We start from the raw sequence: 24,699 nt of genomic DNA on the forward strand, positions 1-24,699 counted from the left end.
ATTAGTGTTATTTTCAAATAGGTATAGTATCTAATAGAGCATAGAAAAGAAGCCGTAACAAGGGATGTCTGAATTCCAGTCATGATACTGGCACTGGGCATATTATCAAGTGACTTAACATCTCTAAATTCTAAAAGAGAGTCTCTATATCCCATAGGAAACATGGGGATTAGTATCTATGACACTCACCGAAAGGGCAATCATCATATTTAATACTGACAGTAAGGTATTTAGTACTGGATACTATAGTGACAGATGGTTCACAATCAGGTGCAGGAGACCAGGGAGGTGAGGCAAAGTATAACTACAGGCCAACTTCCCCAACAACAAGAGCTGCACCTCAAAAACTTCATGTAGCTGACAACCACAGGAAAAACACTACATGTCTCTGTGACCTGAATGGCAGCAGAGTTGTGGCTGGCTGGAGCTATGGCCTCCCATAGGGACTGTGGCTGAGTTTTGCACACGACTGTCAGACCAGCGTGAAAGCACCATGAGAAGTGGCTGAGTACCCTGTGTGGCTCCAGGGCCACATGTTGGTCACACCTGCCTTTTCAACATAAAGAGGGTCATTTGGATTCATGATTTACTTGTAATAAAAAGAGAACAAAGTATAGCTGGTGAGCACGCAGTATGTTTAATTTTGCAGAGAAATGGAAGTTCTCAGAAACAAAGAATGTATCTGCCTTTTTTCCCCATTCTCGATCATTTTGCCATTCCACTTTTCCCCATTCCATTATGCACACTTAGTCAGCTATTTATACTAGGGGCTTTCCTTCACATTTTGATTCTCCAAGAGCAGATTCCAGGTATTAGCCTGGCATAGACATGGAGTATACTTATCCCGTTCAAAGCCTGCAGAGCACACTCATCCATGAATACCTACACCTATTAAAAAGCCCTGCTGTTATTGGATAATTCCATTACTAGGGAACGTTTTTTTCACTTTTTTAATAATCACAAAACAGCTAGGTCATCAGTAATAAAAACAGGGAAGAAATCACTTCTGGTCTGCAAAGTTTCAGGAATCATCTTTCACCTGGGCACACTAGGTAATAAAAATGGTGCCTAAAGGAGCCTAGAGTGTCCATTCCTTAATCAAGATGAATCCTTTTGGTATATGTGTGGATATAATATATAATGCTATAGCCATTCTAATGCAATTTTAATGTCCATGAATGGTAAATCAGTCCCAGAAATTAAATGGTTTCTCCATTTTAATATATAACATGTTCATTCTGCACAGAGCAGATCTAGCAACCTATAAGCATAATTTATTTTGGCAATTAATAGTGCAATATATGAAGTAATGCCTTTTTCTAAATGTCAAGGAGAACAATGTAAAGTTTGATTGGTTAATTTTGCTCAATGCAAGTTTGGAGAAAAACATTTTTAAAACTTCTCTGAATTTCTGTCTTGGATGTCTGCCTTTATGAATAGATATCTTCAAAATAAACTGACTATAATTAGTAGCCTACAATTTTATTATGCTTTTGAAGTTTTAGCTTATGGTAAGTCTGGAATTTTAAATGAAGGTAAAAGCTTTTTTAGCCCCAAATGGCCCCACCCAATCAACATATTTAATCTGAATATATCTTTCTACTTTATTTAAAGAATTCAACTTCCTTTTGAAGAGGAGGTAAAAGTGTCCATACAAGCAGTCTTATAAAATCTACTAACTTATTAATGAATTTAGCAAGTCAGATTAAAAAAAATAATACAGTGTATACTGACAGATTCTGATTAACAACTCTGAATTAAAGCATACATTTTCTTTCACCATGTCATTTAGTTCTGATTCTCAGAATAAAATTGCCTACTGTGGGAGATAAAGTTTCAATACTGCTACAAGACCAGCCATCTAGCTACAACTGTGTGGTCAGAAATATGTTTGGTTTAGCAGTTATGGGAATTTAGACTTAAATCCAGTTGGTTTTTAATTCAGCTGAATCACCAGAGCTTGATGAAATGCCAGAAGGCTGTCTAAAAGAAAGCAGATCTTTCACAATGGAAGAGCTGATGTCACCCTCACAGCTGCCAAACCAGCAGCTTTGTTTTGTTTTTTTTTAAAAGACAAAGCAAAGTTACAAAAATGGGACAAAACACAATTTTCTGTTTTTTCCTTCCAACACATGTAAATCAGATTTTAATTTATGCAACTTTTAAATTACTTTATGCATTTTGAGTTTTTGTGACATTCACATTGCAGAGAAAAATACACTCAAGTTTGTTTCAATGTAATTCTAGCTCTGCTGTTTTTAATTTTCTTAATTTACTACCAAACTCTAAAATTAATAGAAAATGTGACTGTTTCAAACCTAAACCTGGAAGAGACCAGATCTTTCATACCAATATCCTACTTTTACATAATTGCAAACTCTTTAATAAATTACAAATCCACACTGAGACACAGTTTCTGAGCTGTGCATTCATCATTTTCGGGAAAAAAAAATTGACCGGGGTTATGAAGAAACAACAAGAAAAAAATAATGGCTTTAGCAAGGAGAGAAAAGAGCAGCTAGCTCAGAGCAGCCTGAGTCCCTCTGCACCTGCTGAGCTTACCAGACCGGTTTAGCGCAGTGAGGTCCAAGCAGAGGGTGCGGCACCACATACCTTCTCCCTCCAGCTCTGGCTCCATGAGCAGACAGCCAGCCCTAGAAGGGTTGGCTCTCCATCTGCCTCCCCACTTCCAGTTGCACAGTCCTGCTCACCCCCACCTTTCTCTGGCTCTGGCATGCATCAGCCCAGCCCCTTCAATGAGGAGATTCAACCCACCTGCCCAGAGGAAAACAATCTGTTCCTCACCCCAGGTTAGCAAGTTGAATCAGACCATGGACGTATCTGACACGTGCTGGAATAGGTGCAAAATAAGCATCAAGAGCATGTGGCCAGCAATGGGGAGGGGAGGAAGTGAAGAAAACTGCTCGATCACTTCACCCCAGGAGACAGAAACCTCAGAGTTTAATTTCAGAGCCACCAAGAGAAGCAGTCTCACCTGTTCCCAGAAATTCCTTCCTGCCCCTTTCTTTGTGCCAAAACTAGTGTTTAGCAAAGTTGTATTGAGAAACTGATCCTGGGAATATATTCAAGAAAAAGAAAAAGGTTATTACAATCTGAACCAATATCCTGATTTGGTTCGTAGCTTGACTGTATGGAGTGGTTTTGGTGACCCAAGAGAGGGGGGAATGGAACTGAGCAGCTATGGGAGGCAGGACTTGCTCTTTGGTAAGCATTATCAACTTACACTAGCTTAAACTCTATGAAACTACTACCTCCAGCTGAGGTTCCCTGATGGCTTGAACCGATGTAGCTGTCAGGTGCAGTCCCTTCCTCTGCCACCACCAGCTACACACTCCCATCCGCTCCCAGTAATACAGCCACGGGGTAGGTTGATTCAGCTGGTTGATTTGGTAGAAATCTTTCCTCCTCTTCTTTTTTTTCTTTTCAAGGCTAGTTTGACAGGCTGATCTGGCAGAAGATTCATCTTATCATGTGATTTCCAGATCCAGCTCAGGGGAAGCAGAAAAGGATGAGAGGAAAGGAGAGAGATTGCCCAGTCTGGCAATAGCTCCCCATCAGACTGGCTTTGCTACAGAGGCTGCACCATGGCCTCCCCAGCAGTATGACTTACGGCCTTTACCCCAGTCTCACACTCCAAGGGCCACATGGCCTCCTCTGCAAAAACACCGTAACTGTTGTGGGTTCGCATTGTAAACCAGATCAGTTCACTAGAGAGAAAAGATTATTTTTAACCCTGATCATTTCACTGGACTGCCATAGGTCAGAGAGCAGCATGAGGGCAAGAGTCTGCAGTGGAGGACAGGAACTCCTTTTTAGCACCAGAGGGAACAAATGAGAAATTGCAGTCTGAGATACTGCAAGAAAGTTTTATATTTGGATGAAGAAAGCTGCCCTCAGAGAGAAATGGCAATTGCCTGAGACAGTAAAAGAAGGCCTGTCAGCATGGGCATAAGGAAGGCCAAAGACTTAATAATCAACACAGGAGGTAAAAAGGAACTGAGCAAAACATATATGTACATATTTTAACACCATAGGCAAAGAAACACTGATCTCAAAACAGGACAAGGAGACAATAAACAGTCAAGGCAAGAGCAAGACTCAAGAATGAAACAGTTTTTATCACCTTAGTGATAGGAAGATTGTATGAGCAATTATTTTAAAATGCTTTTTTAAAACATGAACAGAGCTATGACTACTGAAAAGATGGAAGTACCTACATTTTCCAAACTTTGTGTCTCCCTAATCTATTAATAATAGAAATACTGATATAATTTTTCTGGATCCTGATTGTAAATTCGTTACTCAACTTGTACAAATGAAGAGCACAGATACTTTCAGAAATAGGCTGAGTTGCATACATACAAACTCATTCCTAATAACGCAGTCTTCTAAATAGAAAAATGTAATTGTTACATGCCATTACGAGAAAGCATAATTTCACTACCCTGGTCAAAACCAGCATCATAAATAATAAAATGACCCATCTTGAAAAGCACAAAACATTCCAACTTTCAATCAATTTATAACAAATTAAGCACATTATGATAATAGTTCAAGTATAAAGAAATCTGGATTCTTGTCCCCAACACATATAAATTAATATGTTCTGTTGCATTAGAAATGATGCAGGTTATTTAAAAGAATGGTGATCTGAGAAATACAGTTTTATACCACTGTTACACATGACAAAATATTCCTATCTTATCAAATCTATCAGTAATACAATGACTCTCAAATCTTCTGAGAATGATATTGTAAAATCAAAATTTGGAAGAACCACATGTATTCATTTGAGGGTCAGCACTGCCTGATCTTGACTATAAGTGCTATTATGGCAGAAAGTGAATTGGATAGCAAGGTAAGTTGCCAAAGTTGTAAGCCTTTGCTGAGAAGAGACAGAGAAATCCTGCATGGTGCATAAGGACATGCAGGTAAGTAGTTACATTTTTGTTTTTAATATGACTCTACTTTTGAAAGGCATATAAAAACATTATAGATTTACAGCTACACATATCCATCCCCCTGTTCTTGCTGGCTAAAAGTGACATCTCATCCAGAATGAAAGTTCTGTTTTCTACACCTTTCCCCTCCCTTCTCTAGTCTCACAGAACACACACGTGCACACAAGAAGCAAGGAAATAATATATGTAGTGAATAGCGAAGTGTCAGTAGACTAGGGCATCATGGAAACAATCTGGTGAAGTACTTCCTTAGCTTAGGCTCCTGAAAACTTCCTTTTCTCATCCCCCTTGTATTTAAACCAGGAAGTTGTCTATTCAAACACCTCAGCTGAGCTGAGATGGTCTCTGAAGTATGCCTCAGAATACCACATCAGGGTAAAACATTATACAGGAATGCTACAACTCATTGAGTGTTCTTTGAAGAGTAATTGGAGAGGCTACGCCTTAATTCCATCAGTATGTAGGAATTATCTACAGGCAGTGCTGTCCAGCCAACATTAGCTATGCACAATGTTGCTCCTTCTCAGAGAAGCACCACAGAACCAGATGTGCACTGCAGCAGACCACCTTACCCATTTCCATCAAGTTACTACACAGTAACTTCCATCTGTCTTGCAGACAACAGATCACTGCCCGCATGGTACTAGTTTCCCTCTGTCTGGATTTACTTCTTCATTTAATGAAACACAGGAATGCTATAAAAACAGTGGAAAGGACATGTTCCAATGTTCTGCATGAAAAAATCTCTGCTTGAAAAGTCTGTAGTCCTTAGCAAACTAATAATGTTGAATCATAAAACAGACTGTGTTTAGAGAGCTATACAACTGGCAAACTTAAGCTCCAATTCATGTGATTATGGCATTAAAGATCCAATTCATGTGATTATGGAACAAAAGCAACCACGAAGCTTGGAACTTCTCTGCTTCACACAAACTCAGGTTTTCCATTTGCAAGGTCAATAGTACAATCATGTTATATAGATGTATCAAGATATGGTAGGGTGAGCCATTCATTGGGAGCTACCTACTAACCTGGAGCACTGAAGACAGGGTGTTTTTTTTGGTTTTTGTTTTTTGGCAGTGTTCCTCCCTGTGCACCTCAGGCACATGGCTGTTCCTCAACAACCTCACGTCCTAAAGTGCTTCATTCATTACTCAGCAGCATGCATCAGAGCTCTGTGAAATGGAGAGTGTGTACTGATCATGATTTAGTATGTATTTATGGTGCCTGGGGAATGGTGTTCCTGTATCTTTAAGCTGAACTACTTCAAAGAAGAAGGCATCCTACTCTATTTTGTTTCAGCTGGAAGGAAATACTTTGCTTATGGAAAACACAGAACATTAGGAAGATAAACTATATGTTTAATAAACTTTTAAAGATCCATAGCATACTCACATGGGAAATCATCCACAAACATGGGGTCTATGTTATGAAGCAGTTCGACTCTGGGAGATGGTCTTCCTTCACTAAGAGAGATTTCAAAAAGAAATGTTAATTTCCTTTTACAGCTCGTTACAATTAAGCATGTTTTATTTTATTTTTGTCATTCTAATACAAAACAAGTTCATACACATAAACTAATTACTATCAACTTTAATCTGAATGTTCTTTCCAGGCTCAGTAGCAACAGCTTTTGCCCCAGTCAGTCTTCCCTGACTTCACTGGTACTTACTGAGATTACTCACAAGTTTACGAAGTACAGAATTGGATCTGTGCTTACCAAGCATTACACAAAAGCAGAGTTTCACAACACCCAACTTAAAAAGTCAAATTTAGCAGTGTAAATTAGCATGCTAGACTTGGTATGCCCTCTGCATACCCAAACAAGAACTGTCACTCTAGAGTGCTGAAGGCATTTGGCTAGGTGCTTCACAGAACGCTAGAGGCATTGGCTGCCCTCAAAAGCTCCACCTTCAATCTGTAATTCAGGTCAGGAGATTTATTTAGATACTCTGTACCTTCTTCTGAAAAAACCCTACCTCCCTCTCTAGTCATTGACTACATAGGAGGCTTATTCCATACTATCCCTAACTTCTCAATACATTTGCAAGTCAAGTAATACCTACTCCTAAAAAAATTCTATAAAAGAAATTCACTCCTTAAAAAGTACAACATGAGTAAGAAGTCATAATTAGAAAGCACCTTGGTTACATCATGACAGAACAATATTTTATTATTTGACAGCAAACCTAAACATTTTAAAAACTTCCAAAAGACTTAAATTCTCTCTCTCTCATTTATTTACTTATTTTTAAAGGAGCTTCACTTCACATAAAATTCAAAAAAGATAATCCAGGCTCCTGAGCCACCTGACATTAAGAATACAAAAACAAGTAATATAAAACTTATAGGAAACCTCAAAAAAGGCTAAGTTACGTTACTACACGTTTTTGGAGGAAGTATTTTGTAATTAAAGAATACTTACATGTAGCTTAAAACTGTCAATAACTACTAATTAAAATTAATATTGTTCTATTCCCTTTCTAAAAACATTTCTTGATGCTACACATCTTGAATAAATATAAGGTTAACAAGGAGAATTACATAAAAGACTAAAGGTATTCGAACGACACAGCTGTTCAGTTAATGCACAGAAAGTTCTTTAGTCTACAGCACTAGGAATTCAGTGTGCAAAAACTGACAGAAAGAAATGTTTTTCCCAAAACATGTGAAAGGTTAACTTTTTTCTCCCTAGTATCTTTACTAGTCACACTCATAACTAAGGAGCGTCTGGCCTTGTTCAGCAGAATCTTATCTTAGATTGAATAGACTCATAGTGCTTGTAAATGCTTCATTTACAGTTGTGGTCAAGCATACCCCATCTGTTACCATAACAGGTAACAGTAACCAGTTAGGGCAAGTTAAACTAGGATGTGAACTAAGAGCACGTGAGATATTTTTGCAGTAACTGCTTGGGGAGATATTCTTACCCTGCTATTTCTGTGCTGTTTCTACATTTTTCACTCTCATTTTTAAAAGAAAGAGGACACTAGAATTATGCTAAGAAGTCTAGCATCTTCCATCAGTGTCATATATAGACGGAAAAAGTAACTTATTCCTATGTGCTTCTCCTGTTTATACATCCAGTGTTCATACACTACCAGGTTAGGCCCGACGAAGTCAGAACTGAGGATACTCATGCAGTTAGAGCAGACTAGTATTAGTATCACATTAAAGGTAATTTTCTTCTATGGCTTTTAATCTGTAAAGTGGATAAATATACACTAAACATGGCTAGGAGTTAATTTGAATGATAGTTGCATAGCAGGTAGAACACAAAAAGTAAAGACTACACCTGCATTAGTTCAAGCCTTTCATGCTGCAGCAGCGACTTTTACTGACTGCATTTTTTTTGTGACAGAATATTGACATTAGTAAATGGGAAACACTACTTACATATAATCATGAGATATACTCCCTGAAGCTTATGACATTACTGCATTAAGGTCTGTAGCACAATAAATTGGTAATGAACTGGTCATTCAGTTTTGGTGTTATTTCAATAATTATCACACACAAAATGGAAGTACATAATCAGCACACATTCTTCACAAAACAACAGCCTAACAATCCAGAAAAGAAGATGGCACTGTACATTAAAGAAAGCAGCAGGCTGATGGAAAAGGACATCAGCAACAGACAGAATCAACACCCTGGGGAAAACAAGTAGAGAATTTACACTTGCACTAGCAGAGTTCCCTTTCCCTATGCCTAAACTCTGTCCTCCTTCCCTTCTATGGAGCTCCACCACAGACCTTGGTCTCCTGAAAAGACACAGCTTGAACAACAGATCCAGCTTGGCAGATGTCCTGACAAGGATATTTTGCATCAGAAATATGTTCTAGCCAGTGTAGCTGGAACAGGAAAGTAGTAAGATTCTCGAGAGTGTCTTACCTTTGCATCTTAGTAGCTTCCACTGTAACTGCATCTCAGGATTCTCTACTTTTAGGACATTTATTTTTATAGTACAATATTCTATTACATTACTTCTCTCTCTAACAAATAAGGAATTTTTTTTTGTCTGGAAATTATTCTTCTATGTCCACTGAATATTTAATTAAGCAGTTAAAAGGTGGCACTTTTCAAAAAGTTTCTCTGCATAAGAACTACTGGTTAATGTGTATGGATTAATTTCAGAGTTAATATGAGAATCAGCTAGTTAACTCTGAGAATGTCATTATCTTCTTTCTTGCAACATTTTTAAAACATACGGAAAGATCTCTTACTCTTTAGCAAACTTGAACAAACATCTACACGTGATCTTTCACAGTGGTTTTTTTTGGTTTTGTTTTTTAATAGGCACAAGGTGTCCTTGGGAAGGAATCCAAGGTTTTCCAGGGTAAATTTGTTTATCTTGCACAAAAACATCCTCAGTGTCACTAAGCAAAAGCATTTGTAATACCTTGCCATATATTGTATTTCTCTGGGTCATATCTGTACACATTTTCCTAAAATAATTATTTTTCAGACATGCCAGAAATAAATGTTATGCTCAGCTTTAGATATCTTGTTCTTCCGCATTCATTTATAACCACAACTAGCTGTAAGAGTTTTTTCCCAATAAGTATAATTCCTCAAAATAATGCAATCATTTGGTACATGAAAAAATCAAGTTGATCATGCTTTGCTTACTTCATCCAATCAATTCTTGCATTTCTGACATTACAAAAATATAAAACTGTAACTTGTCCTGCAAAATATTTAAGTAAAACTTGAAAGCCTTAATTGCTAACAAGCTTTGAAGACATGTTGATTATTTTGACTGCATTTTATCTTGATTCTCTCACTCCCTATCATACTGCTACATGTGCTTTACAGTAATCACCACAACAGTTTTCCATTTTCCCATTAATCCAAAACAAAATGCTTTTTCTGAGCAAGGACATACTAGATATTCAGCACTGTAGAACAAAATATATCAAAACAATGTGTCAACCAGGGCAAGTTTCTACATAAGAAAAATTATTTTGCTTCACATCTTCATTTCAAAAGAGCAGCATCTGGAAAATAGGTATTTCTTAGAAATGAAAGTGTCTTTTGGGATACTTGCTCAGAAACATGCTGTTCAGTCTACATTGCTTCACTGGTAGCATTTTCCTATTGTTTTCTATTAAGCATTTTTGGCATTCTCCATTGTTCTTTTTGTAAAAGTTTCCCAACTGATATTATTAATGATTTTTTGAATATCATTTCTAATATGTACATGATTTTAGAACTTCCAGCTGTATTGTAGTTGTATTCACGACAATCTAAAGTATTAGAAGAGTGCAGTCTACTATGATTTACTTGAGACTGGAATTTCAATCAGGTGGTCAGAAATATTTTGAGAGTGGAGAGTTACATCAAAGGGACTTTGCCCATGGAACACCCTTACTCTATTGCTATTGGGAACAGGAGAGGCATCAGGGGCTGAATGGGAGAAGAACAGCTGAGAACAGCAGTAGCAAGCTGCCGGGGCAGAAGGAAGCCCGTGTAGCTGCCCTATGAGAATTCTGGAATGGGAAGAACTCCCAGAGACATGTCCTGTGGACAGAATTTTGGATAGCCAGAAAGGGGCAGGCACAATGATACTATCCCATGTCATTTCAGAAAAGAAGCTGGATATGACATTAAAGGGAAACGTAAATCTAATCTGAAAGGTACCTGTAGGAAAATAAAGTTTAGGAACTACTCATCTAAGTATACGCTACAAGGAAGTTTTACATGGAAAAGTCTTTTTGCTGTCCTATCATCTTTTACTGTAGAAAACTGTAACAGAAATGCCAAGATTGGCATGAATAGAGAATGGATGGAAATATCTGGTAGTGGAGACACCAGCAGGACACATAGCGTGAAAAGTCAGCAGGTCATCAAGACCCCAGGACATCTAAGCACAGTTTCACAGGACATGGACATCAGGAGACAGCGATGACTCTTGAGGAATCGCAGAGGTGGGACTGAACAGAGACACAGCTCCAAAAGGGTACAAAACCTTGACATGGTTACCAACTTAAGGAGAACACAGGTTGGAAACTTCTGCCCTGGTGCTTGGCTGCTGGGCAGACTTCTTGGACACACACGTTCTGATGATTGTGAGCGAGAGACTGAGAGCCTGAGTGAGTGAAACCTGTTTCAATCCATTTTTTATTTTAAACAAAATCACATTCCTTTCCTATAAGGTCTCCTATTGACATTTGCCAAATTGTTGATACAATGTTGCAACAGTACTTCCTACAATACTAGGTCAGCAGATTCATTTTGAAAGAGCCACAAGGAGTTCGAAGTCCCTATCAAAGAGTTTCTAAGCACTGTGCAAATTTTAATCTAAGAAGTTCAAACAATTGAGAACAATATTATATTTTCTCAATTTCACACATTTGAGAAAATAAACTTATATTATTTGCATTTATTAGCTAGGTAAGAAAGGAAGGCAAAAGAGGATTTTTTTTTTTTTTTGGCCAACAAAAACCACTTGCTTCTGAAGTTGAGTTTTCCATGCCATTTGCTCCTAACCATTAGCTTTCTTCTGGTTCTTGTGTTAAAACTAAGTAGAGATGTGAAATGAACCATTGAAAACACATAGGTTTTTCATTTCAGCACTTCCATTTACCACAAGAACATAATATAATCAATGTCATGTTAATACAATTTATAATTTGGACTACCAAACATCTTAAAATCAATATAGAAACTTCATTTTGTTTAAGGATTTCAGAATTTATATTAAAGAAAATACAAACACACACAGTACCTCTGAAAATGGATCAGTCAGATACTGGAATGGATCCAGTACTCCTGGGACTTCCACGTATATTTTCATTATCTCATATACGATTTTGAATATCTAAATCAAGGTTCTAAATTTATACCTTTTTTTCCATTGCTTACCCACATATATAACAGGAGGTTTAGGATGAAAGTAATCCATCACAAAGAGCATATGAATCTATTTTTATTAGACTGTGCTGAAAAAATATAGTTGTAACATGGTGACTGGCTATTAATTTCCACTGTTCAAATGAGGTAGAATATTAGAAAATTATATTTTCACTCATTATGAGCCACCTGGTCCTAGAAAAGCAATATACTTGAACTTTCCATCAAACATCACCAAAAGGGCATTGTGCCTCTGTTGTTTGCTATCCAATACTCAAGTGACCTTTTGAGTTATGATCATGAAATTCGGCACACTCATTTCTCCTAATTACAAGTGAAAACCATGTGAAATTTGACATTTCTGGTGTAGGTCAGCCAAACAGCAATCTAACAATTCACAAAAACTGACTTATTTTCCGCTGAGAAAGTCACACTGGATACAGACCCTCCAGTCTAGCACAACTAAAAAAATCCGAGCTCACCAATTCTCTAGCTGTGCTAGTGAACATTAGATTCACTCCTTACGTGAACTGGTAAGATTCAGGTGCCAGGAGCATGCAGGGGATGCACAGCTGTACCTATCTTTCCCTACATATAATTTTACCACTAAAGCGACCTGATCTGACAAGATCAGTTCATGACAAAGAATACCTGGTTGAAACTGAATCTGAAGCAGACAGGCATTCCGCTGGAAGCTGGAAGAAAAGTTAGGCTATGGTTTAGGGGTATGCTGGGATCTTGCGGATGCTAAGCTCTCCCACAATAACATCAACATGTAAAACATTTTACTGTCTCTGGCTGGACAGGAGACTCCTTTCCTTTCTGGCAGTTAATGATCTCCGGTTCAATTATATACATCCGTATCTTCTTCCATTTGGAATCGAGTCATACAGCACACCTGGGCACAAGGCCACGAGCTCTCTAACACTCCAGCTAGCACAGAACATTACAGCATAGCTTCTCAGAAACAGACACAGCACCAAGAAAACAAGGTAGGCAGTATCTGAACATTATCTGAGCTCATAGGGTTTGGATATCCCAGTTAATACAGACAGTAGTGCACAGAGTCAGAGAGAGCCCAGTAAGATTCATTAGCTTGGTCTCAGTGCCAACTCCACTGCAGCTGTACAGCCATCTAGGCATTTCCACACTACACTCCTGAGTGCTTCCGCTTGCTTAAATTAAGTACAACATCACAAACTGTCAGGACTCAAGTCAGGTCTACTATTGCCTCCAACCTCACAGGCTTTCTGAGAAGGTGGATACACTGGACATTATGTTACAGACCTATCCAAATGGTTATACTTGGAGCCAGTGACAGGGCCTGTACTGAGTTAAACAAACCCTGCTGAATCAAAGCTGAATCCACACTCAGCTAGTTTAACATCTGCACAGATTTCCCACATGTCCAATTCCAGAAGCACACTGCAGAGATACCAATTTGGCTCTGCAGAAAGCAGGGCTTGGTCCATAAATTTACTAGATTGTACTCTATGGTGTGCAAACTCAGCTAATGTACTTCTGGATCATGGAGGACCCTTGAAGCAGTACACCATGTTTGAGCAATGTTGTATCTGTGTTGATAAACTCAAACTCAGGCTAACCTTGTATGGAGATTTTGCATCTCTGACCAGGATTAATCTATAACCTGGATAATTCTCTCACGGGCAACAAAGTTAACTGTGCTTATACCTTCCCTTTATTTAGGGAAAAGAACATTTACACTTTCCCCCCGTATTCCAGCTCTGTTCTCTAGGCTCATGAAATTCTTTTCATACTAGAATTCTGATTCAGTCATTTGGCATGCAAGTTACCTGATAGTTTTCCAAACATCAAAGCCATCCAGAGGCTTAGTGCCATTGGTGTGTCCTCCAGCAAGGTGCACCAGCGTTGGCAGCCAGTCAGAGATATGGATAAGTTCGTGACTTTCTACACCTTTTTGTTTCAGTAAAGGACTTGCAACAAACCCTACTCCTCTCACTCCTCCTTCCCAAAGGGTCCACTTTCTTCCTCTCAGCGGCCAGTTATTTCCACCTGACAAAGTCTGTCCTCCATTATCTGAAATACGAGCAATTAAAAGAAATTATCTGTTAGAAAGAAACAAAACAAGCCTATCACCAACATTCATTCATCTATTTTAAAAATGTTCTCACAATGTAGGAGTGACATGCAACTACTTGCATACTATTAGGTGTTTGTATGAGGAGTTGCTGTCAATGCCATTGTTAGTACTCAAACCACACTATCATTCTATTTTCAAAAGCATTAAGTTATACTTAGAATGCAAAGCTGTTATTCCAGTGTCCAGACAACACATGCACTCACAGTTTGGAACAATTTTTAGGCCACATGTGATTTGCGATGTCACACAAAACTGCCAGTTTCTCAAGCAAAAGGAGAAAGCCTGAATGAAATGAGTTATAGTTAAAACAATCTGTGAATGTACTGAACCTATTATGTTTGGTGAGGACACCATATGAGATTGTTACAGAAAAAGACAAACCGTTATGACAGTAACTCAGAAATAGCTACATGAATTAGAGATAGCTCATGTAATTCTTCTTCAACTTTTTCTGACTGTTCTTCCACATTTAGAAGGAATTCTAGATTCCTGAAACTGATAAGTTTCATGAGAAACATGGTTTGATTATTTGAAGTTACTTTTGCTACTACTGTATAGTTGTTTTTGTCCATGCCTATTCTAATGAAAAGTTATTGATAACAAGTCTTCTAACTTTAAGCAAAAAATTCTTTATTTTAAGAGTTTAATAATATTTCCAATAGTAGATATTGAACTGACATTCAGTATTACTTGGTCTTGTTTATATTTTGAGTATTTTTTGATTAAAAACTAGGAATTTGAGGGAAGAAACAGGAAATACATGTCCAACGTTACAGAAGAACTTTACTATAGTTGCCATACAACAAAATGATCCCACTTCTGTTTCATTAATTAGGGATCAATGTAAACCCCTACTGTGAACATCTGTCTACTGTGCACAAGAGACTCCCTTTATTCCACTATAAAAGAATAAAATAGAAGAAAGAAAGAATAAAATAAAAGAATAAACTAGTGCATGTCTCTGTCAAGATTTTCAAAGGTGGAAGTCTAAGCTAAACCAGGCACTAGAAAAAATGGTGTTACTTGAAAAGTGCCAAGTGTTTGTGGCCCAGATAGCTTCCAGGAGGCTGTCTGGCACCCAGCGCATTTGGCGGGGGGGAAGAGAAATCAAGAGATTCAGTCTCATCAGTATGAAATATAGGCAACCAAATACAGGCCACCAGTATTTCTCACACAAACATGATGATGAGCACTGAGATCTGAGAATTCAAACAGCAGTCGCCAGTGACAGAAAAGATACCAGTTTTGGCAACTCCCTCCACTTTTAGCATAAACATAAATAGAGTGTGTCAGCAATACTCAGGGACAAGAGCCTTCAGTAGCTTTTAACCTTTAGCAGCATTACAATAAATGGTGTCTTATCTCTATTATATTGGAACAAAGTTTGGACATTTGTAATCAAATTCTAAATATTTAAAATATCTTCCTCCTGTCACAAGCTACTGACTTTCCACATCAGCTCAACACTAGCATGAGAGTTTGTTTAGCTCTGAATGAGACTATCAGCAGTGAAGTAGCAAGGAAATTTTAGTAGTTGAGTGTCTTATTGAAGCATAGAGAGAGAAGAGTGTGCATTTCCTGGATTATAGTCAAATTTTATTATACTTTAATTTTTTTTCCTGAGATTTTACTATTTTTAGCTTAGTTGAAGACATTCACACTCTGCCACTTTCATTAGGCAATGAACTTCCTGGGACAAGCATTCCATCTAACATATATCCTGTAAAGAACTGTGTGCAATATCAGCATGCAGACAACATACATTCAATTTAAAAATAAACAAACAAGTAAGAGAAAAATGGTGTTTTGATAACTTTTATCTGACATGTAAATGAAAAAACACCAGCATATGAAACAAGCTTCAACCCACTCATTTTTACATTGCTAGAACTTGCAATTTCCTTCTCCCTAAGGAGTTCACATTCAAGTGATCCTTTTTGCTTGATTTCCTGATTAAATTATCTGGAAAGTTCTGAAGGAGGGAAAAAGATGATTTCTGGTTTGATTCCTAAGGTTTGTTTCCTTTCCAGGTAATCACAGTAGAGCTGATGTGTCACTGTTCTTCTGACAGATTTTATCATTCAAATAATCTAAAAACTTTGAGAGCAGGTTATATAGAAGTGATACCATTTTTTCAAAGTTAAATCTAAACTACTTTTTGTATAGTCTTAAATATTATCAAGGATTTCAAATAATATGTTAAAGAGGAGCAAGTTACACAATATTGAAAGATTATAATGGAATCTATATTGATGAATTATCAAGCTAACTAGCAAATAATAAAAAAAGGGAAGGAAGGAGAATAAACAAGGAAACAGTCTTTGCATAAGAAATAGATTTAGAAAAGGCATGAAAAATACTAAACTGTAAGGTCTAGCAAGATAAAATTGGGTCAAAGGTCTCATCAGCTATGCATCTCCAACACGAGCACTTCCTAGTGCATTTGCTATTGCTCTGCCTCCGAGCTCCACTCCTTGGAGCTTACTGACCCTGCCCACCTTTCCCAACAAAAACTCTGTGCCTCTTACCACATACAGACACCGTGCACACCCCGATAGATGACTACATTGCTGGAGATAGGAAACTACACCAGGTGTACCAAGTATTTCAGCAGTTTGAGTTCATCACAGTGGGTAGATGACTCATTTTGCCATCTTGCCATGGGTAATTTATTTTACTTTAGTTCTGATAATTCCAAACACAGTCTTCCCTAAGCCAAAGATACATGAGAGTTTTTTTTCTCCCCGAGAATGCTTTCATGTGGGGTTCTCTGGGTCTGTACTTTATCCTTCCTTCCACTCAGTGTGTTTTTTACTTCCATATAAGGTGTTAAGTGCCCAGGAGAGGGGCTCCAGTGATAATAATAGACAAAATAATCCCTTTTTAAAATCTCTACATGGTCTGCTATCACAATGTGTACAGGGAATAAGAACTGATAAAACCAGTCTTCTCATGATAAAACACAACAAATGCTGACAGAAGAGCTCCACGAACTGGCTTTATTAATGACGTCAGTCCACAGAGGTATATAGAATTGAAGTTCTACTGTATCTAACCTACTAGGACGTGCCTAGACAACAGGAGACGAAGTGGCTTGCTGCTCTGTGTGTGTGTGTGTGCGCACGCTCGTGCATGCACGCGCAGATAACTTTCATCTAAAATATAGCTGAGGAAGCATACTACGGATGCTAAAAGTTTGCATGGGTTCAGAAAGAAAGCAAGAAAAAAGCAAGATGAAAAATCATTGACAGTTCTTAAACAAAAAGATATCACCTCTGCCTCAGGAATTTCTTCAACCACAAATCACTGGAGGCTATAAAATGCTCTGGTGAAAGACACCAATCAGGAGTTTTAAGGCTCTTTCCTACGCGTCTGCTACCAGAGATTGCCACAGGGAGCAGATACTTGGCTAGATGGATTTTCAGTCTGCGGCATTAAAGACATTCTTATGTTCTCCCAAATAAGCTATTCCTCACTAATTCCTCGCATCTTAAACCACTGGGATTTTCCATATGGTCTTTGGAGTTTGTTCCAGGTTCAAAACACACATCTAACATTTACTTATGCAAAAGACAAATAGGATTGTTGTTGCTTCGTGTTCTACGCTGGCTCCTTACCTACGTCTAAATCCACTTCAAAACAACTTTTCCTCAATGACTTCTCATTCATTTTTGCAACTGTTTCTCTCCATGACTCATCCTAATACATAATCTCAGCAGTCTCTAAAGCTTTTGGAATAAAGGTATCAATGAAAAGTGGCCTGATTTATAACATTTCTTCTTCTTAAAGTTTGAGTCTTGCTATTTTAGCTGAAAACACAAGACTCCCCCAAGCACGATATCACAATTTTTTCCTTTCTGGAGACAAACATCGAATATGATTTTCATTAAAAATAACAGTGAAATAGTCTGGAAAATGTAATGAGCATATTTTTTTCCTATCTGGAAGAATCATTTTTGTAATTACATCTATATAACTTAGACTTCAGTAGTACCCGCAATGTATATTACAAAAATCATAAAACAAACCAGCTCTCGTCCCTAAGGAAACGATGAAATGGGAGAGAATTAGGCTGTAATTACAAGTGATGTTAGTTAGTATAAGCATTATTTGACTAATTTATTTAGTTTTGTTTATTTTCTTAAACAGAAGTATCATATATTTCTAAAGAGCTTTGTTGCTGGCTTGGTTGAACTTGCTTTAGTAGATGTTTAGCTAGTTTTTTTCTCCTCTTGTTATTTTTATCGCTACCATCATTCTGTGTTATTTTAAGGAGGGGATACCCAAGATGTTCTTTTTCATTCTGATGGGATTTTCTTCTACAAGCTGAAATTTATCAAAATGAAAGAGAATACCGGGGAGAGACATCTCTGCTGATCCAGGGATAGGACTGGGATGTAACAGAGTTTGTATCAGGTATTACCACAACCACCACCACCAAAACCCCTCAAAAACCTAAAAGACTTAGGCAAAACAAGGACAAAAATATTGAAAAGCAGATGCATCCTGGCTGCTTTAAAAGGTAGTTTTGATCAAAGTAACCCACCCTTGAATTAACATCAGCCTTGTTGACTATGGAGAAATTTGTAAAATGTAGCAATTGTATCATAAATATTAATGATATGCTTCACTGATATGGGAAGAGATGTGATTTCTGCTTTGTAAGAGAAAGCTAAAATCTTGAAAAGAAAATGGAACACATCGCCACTTTTGAGTATGGGAGAGACGCTGCAACTGTTTAAAAACAAACAAACAAAAACAATTACTATTTCTTTCTCTTAGACTTGGAAGCAATGGCTGTTGGAAAGGTACACATTCATCCTCTTCTCTAAAACATTCACAATATTCCAGGGAGATCTGGGGTAACCACATAGTCACAAGCAGAATAGTTTCTAAAGGACAGTAACTATTTCTGAAGGTCAAGGATTGGGTTGGAAGATGACCTAGGTTTTAGAAAGAGTCCACAGATATAAAAGTCAGGCTTATCTCCTTAATATTATCATTCTCTGTCAATTTCAACATCTCTAGCGAATAGCATTATGGTCTTTTAATTCGTGTTATCCTTCAGTAGTCAAGGACTGGGAATCTGAGAGGCAAATTATTAAAGAACAAAAAACTGTCATACTGAATAATTTCATTCAAACTGATACTAACAAAATTAGTAGGCCTAAAAAACCCAAAATGAAACACAATGCCTTCAAACCCAAACCAACAACACACTTTAAGTTAGTTTCTCCATATGAATGCATCTACAGGATACACATCCTGATGAAAGAGACCGATCTAAAGCTCTCAAGATTAAATAACTTTTGCCTCAGAAATATTCATACACAGTAGCCTAACCTCTTGAATTCTTTTTAAAGTATTCGCAAATGTGGTCCTCAGTAAATATATCACACATTAGTAGAGCAAAAAGTAATTTTTTGTATTGAGAACTTCTGCCTTCCATTTTGAGGAAAGCGTCTGCAAAAAAAACAAATATTTTTCTTCTAACACTAACAACTACCCAAATATTTCTTCAAGGAAGTATCTTCTCAGATAGTACTGTTTCCACCTTCTTTCACTCTCATATACCTATTTACATCTACCCACTTTCCCCCTATTCTTAAAGTATGTACAATGCTGTTCACATTAAGAAACTTTTATGGAGTGAGTTGAAATAACAACAAAAATCCATAGTACCTTCCTCCCAAAAGATTTTGGATTCAAACACTACACATTTCTCACACAGAAAACCAGAGAATATAATCTGTGTTCAACAGTCCGTGCACAACAGAAGGTGACTGTCTTTCAAACTACTGTCTTTTATTTTTTGGAAAGGTAATGAAAGGGAAGGATTTGGGGGATTTAAGAACTTTCAAGGTAAGGAAAATACATTTGTCTTAATCTCTAAAAAATAAAAACAGAAGTAAAATAAAGCTTGTGCATCTTGAATATGCCTTTAAAAATTAAGGCCAATGTTCTCTTCTCCCAAACATCTGCCTTTGTAGTTAATATTCACTGTCATATACATGAGAAAGAATTTAATTTGTTAAATCTGTAATTTGTAAACCATCAAAGATGTTTTGCAGGAGTTCTTAAAGAAATCAATAAACAAAACTAAGCAGACAGGCAGTTTTGTTTCTCCCAAACTCTTCTCTGAAGAGTTGCCAGCTGCCAAGCATTCTGACTAGTGCACTACACATATGTAGTGATGTGGGATATAAGTAACTAGTAAACAGCTTAATGGCTATAACCTCTTTGAAGAGACAGTGCAATAATAAAAGACAGGAATAAAAAATTCTGTGAGCAATAACTAATGAAGCATGTATGGATTCAAGTGTTGGGGTTGACTCTTTTTTTATTGAATTACTCTGCAACTGCAGTAATAGTATATTTCATACTATGAAGATAATCCACATAGGCTGTATATACCCCTAATTGTGGGGGAAGCTTCAGCTGGGATTTATACCTTATTAGGTACTAGGGAAAAAAAAGTTTACTAAAGAACGAAAGCTGACATATGCTCTTCCCAGGGTCATAAGTATTTCTCTCCTGTGTTCATTCCTTACTAAGATGGGTTCGCAGTGGTTATTGAACTCAGTGGTAATGTTACTAGCATCTCTTTCCTCCATTTGGCTACTTATTTTCTGAGTTTTGTCCAAACTTCACACACCAGAGTCAACACCCTTCTGAGTAATTCAGTTGAAACTGATCAGAGGCTTCAGAAGTTCCTGCTGGGAGAACAGGCCACACAGAAACCACTCCTGGCACACCGCACAAGGCCAGTTCTCTAAAAAAAGGAAGCTTAACCTCCTCCAGTCATAACAAAAAGCAGTATTGCCTATGTAGTGGAATGAAACACTTATTTAAGTAGCTATAAAGACACCTTCGTGTTTTAATCTATGGATGGTGGGAGAAACATTTTAAGAAGAGTTTCTAAAGAACACTCCAGTACAGTATTCAACTTCAGTATACACTTCAACACACTAACTTCCTTCCCTTTGTGGATCAGTGGCCAGAGTGACTTCTCTGTGCCTTCTACCACCTGTACACAGTATCTTAGTGGCTGTACTAATGGTGTTGCCTCAAACAAATGCCCTAAAACAGAGGTAATATTTTGTTTCCAAATAGACTAGAAACTTGTCTACACTTTAACGATTTCCCTCCCTAATTTCTCTCCAATTCTTATCTAGGACTTAAGTAGACAAATGAAAAATTGTAAATAATACAGAAAATAATTCTGCCTGTTATATTTTTCAAAAGCAACAGTATGCCTTGTCATATGGCTACCTTTTCTCCTCCAGCAGAATAGATTTTGTTTTGACTATAGTAAAGTAACATTTTTCAAACAGCACCCTTTTTTTGTCTCCCTTGTGACTGCCCCAGTTGCCCCATTCTTCTTATGGCCACGACGGAGCTGCACCCTGGGGCTCCTCTGACAAGCCTGGCAAATCGTTCCAGCCAACCTCCTTGGAGAGGGGTTCCTGCAAATTCTCCAGGGTTGTATTCAATGCTGTTATTAAACAATTTTAACTCCAGTATTTCTTTTCAGTCTTTGCATTTTCTTATTGCAAATAAGGAGACACTAATAAGCCTGACTACATTTAGTATGTATATTGTTAAAGTGAGAATACCTCATAAAAATATGCAGGGTTTATATAAACTCTCCTTAACAAACTTCTGTGTTCTAAGCCTTCCACTTTCATAAAAGATAAAGCCAGATGGTTTAATTTCTGATTGTATAACCCCAGTTACAATGGCAGAACTGTAATCTTAAATATGTATTATAGTAATCCTAATTATTACTATAAGTCTATTGATTGTTTTTGGCATTTGTACAACAAGGAGAACCCAAGAATAAGCAAAATATTTGCAATTAGAATTCTGGAAGTAGAGTATGTAATTGATAATTTCCTTCAGGAAAAATAAGTCTTAACAATGAAAGGTTTTGGCGCAATGGTCCACCAGAACAAGCTGTTTTGCTTTGTAGGTTTCACAGCACAACAACAAATTCTGCATAAATAAATTTTGGCAAAAAAGTAGTTAAAAAAAAAAAGAACAAAACTGCTTGATGTCACCAAAAAAAAAAAAATCGACAGAAAAAATATTTTATGAAAATAAGGTTAATAAATATTGGCAAAGTTTAAATACATAACTGATGTGCATACCCCAGGTTCACTTTTAAAACCAAGTCATCCAAAAGTTTGTTAACAGATCTGCATGCATATATATTCATATATATACACACAGTAAGAAATACCAACCAACATTAAAAGGAAGCATTTAATATGGAATCAGTCAGAAGAAGAAAAAAAAAGTGATGTGTGCCAAGAAAGTCTTTGAGCGTTGAACCACTTGTTTATCCTATTCAGACCACAGCACTAAAAGTATTTCAAATAATACATCTGCGAGGGCAAAGCAAGAAGAAAATTAAGGTTTAAGCATCTAGGATAATACAAACACAATTAGATAGTAAAAATCAATTCACTAATCATTTATTATGTACTATACTTTGGTGCTTAATAACTTTAATCAACTATTAGAGTCTGTAAAGAGCAAACCTAGGCTAATGTTTCTGGCTTTCAGCTACAAACACCTGGATCTCCCTTTTTTACCCTGAAAACAATTACCAAATACTCTCCAGTCTTCTTACTGTACCTACAGTACTTTTCAAATCCAGCAGTCACATGCCTTAGTTCTTCTCTGTTTTCCACCTCTGCACAAGCTCATACATTTTTAAATTATTGAAATTTTCTGAAGTTGCAAGAAAAAACTCCCATACTCTGTAATTTCTCCTCATGGGCCCCTGCAGTAAGCTGATCTAGCACACATCTGTCTGATATGTTAACCATGCCAAACTCAGTTTGAAAGATTTGTCTAAAGTCATGCAGTATTTTAAAAGTGAGTACAAACCAGGGAAAATACAACTCTGTTTTATTTTATAATGGAGATTTGGACATTTCAGTACAATAGAACTAAAATATCCTTGAAATAAAGGGAAAAAAAGGCATCTTCTAAGCTCCTGCTACTCCTGAAACTAAAGGCTGGTGACATAGGCTGCATATAATCTTTCATGAAAACTGCCTGAAGGGGAAATATGGTCAATAATACTTCATGGTGCTTGTTCCAGTTTCTTGCTCTTGATTAATAGATTAATTTCTTTGTGAAAATGAGAGTGAAAGTAAGGTTGTTTCTCTTTGCTAAAAGAACAGTGCAGTCCCTCACAAATTCTCCATCTTCACATTTAAAGTAAATAGCTGCTGTAAATTTAACTCAGAAGAACATCTAAATTCAATTTAGGCTTCAAGTGCATACCCCCCCCCCCACTGAGAAAATACACGTTCATATGGTAGACAGACACTCAGTAAGAGGAGGACTAGATAGGATTGATAAATGACTGCAAGTATGCTAGGAAACAGTGAATTTCAAGCACCAAAATTCACAACTGCCAGAAACTGTCTAATAGCTGGCAACATGTAGGTGTTTTTATTCAGTAAAAGCATTCGGAAGTTTATTTTGAATGTATTTGGGTTTCTTCATCTGCTTCTGGAGAGAGTCTCTTTGAGAACAAGCCTATCCAAACAACACTATGGATCTAATTAGGATACGTATTCATAGCAACTTTTTGAGGGAAAAAAGCAGGAAGTGAGGCCACTGTTACTGTATTTAGAGATACCTCGTATAAGCATCAATCAGGCAAGAGACCAACACAGCTCTACTTCCAGATGTGTGGAAAATATCTGACCTCAAGCGTACCGGTTTTGTAATTTAAGTTGCAGCTGTAAGGTAAGAAAAGATGATCAAATTCTAACACGTGCAAAGACAGGAGCCAGCCTAAAACTAGTTTTATATCTATTTTATGTAACTATGATCAACAACAAAAGATTCCCTGACTTCAGATGCAACAAAAGTTTTAAGATGTGCATGGACTGCACGGAAGATTGCCAACCTTAGAGGATCATTGTTTCACTTCTCTCCAGTTTCCTCTTGGCAGGGGGGGGAACTACTTCAATCTAACACTTTTTTTTCCCCCCTTAAAGAAAAAAAAATCACTTCCAGGAATATGAGGCTGCCAGAACTTAGAATTACATGCAAACAGCAGAGACAAGTGATCTAATCTACATGCATTAAAGCCTCATGGTTGCATCCAGAATCTGCATCTTCCATCACAGTATCTTGCAACCCCTCTTGGAGTTTACAGCTAGGATTGTACTTTGTCACTTATGTTACACAAAATAAACACAGCAATCTGGAGCTAATTTAAGTGGTTTAGCATATCAGGATACAGCTGGGAAAGATTTTTAAGAAAAAAGCTCCCTGTGAACAATAGCACTATGAAGCCGAACGGCAGAGAGCACAGGAAGGCCGTGCAGACAGCCTGGCAGACAGCTGTCAGCCATTCCAATAACAATCCCTGCAGCCAATGAAAGCTGGCCGGTGCCGAAACTCTCCAACCAGCCTAGGCACAGCAACAATAAAAATAGGGAATTAAGAAGTTCAGACCTAATGATGGGAGTGTCATGGCCATAATTCAGTGTCAGGAACATTTCAGCTGTTCTTCGCCCATCTACAGCTATAGAGCAACTCCTCCTGCATGTCTACAGTTTTTATATTTCATCCGCTGTTGGCCAGATGTCTTTTTTTTCTTGTTAAAATTAAGTGTAGGCACATGCATTGGCTTTACACAGTGTAAACTATAACTTGATTCACGCAACTGGAGAGATTTACATCTGTTTTTCACATCACTTTTCTTTGAGA

At 37.4% G+C, this 24,699-nt stretch overlaps 1 protein-coding gene across 5 annotated transcripts in view; it reads right to left on the reverse strand.

Moving 5' to 3' along the window:
• The window catches only part of LOC135323459 (arylsulfatase B-like), a 90,547-nt gene that overhangs the window by 41,517 nt on the left and 24,331 nt on the right, over positions 1 to 24,699 (reverse strand). For all 5 annotated transcript variants that reach the window (XR_010386067.1, XR_010386068.1, XR_010386069.1 and 2 more), the window contains exons 5-6: positions 13,652 to 13,895; positions 6,378 to 6,448 (exon numbers count right to left, since the gene is read on the reverse strand). Coding sequence is in view for 2 of the 5 variants with exons in the window: in XM_064501728.1 (XP_064357798.1) it covers positions 6,378 to 6,448; positions 13,652 to 13,895 (315 nt within the window). In the remaining 3 variants the exon portion in view is untranslated. The remainder of the gene's footprint in view (positions 1 to 6,377; positions 6,449 to 13,651; positions 13,896 to 24,699) is intronic.

This window comes from Dromaius novaehollandiae, chromosome Z, assembly GCF_036370855.1.
Source record: "Dromaius novaehollandiae isolate bDroNov1 chromosome Z, bDroNov1.hap1, whole genome shotgun sequence".
NCBI lineage: Eukaryota > Metazoa > Chordata > Aves > Casuariiformes > Dromaiidae > Dromaius > Dromaius novaehollandiae.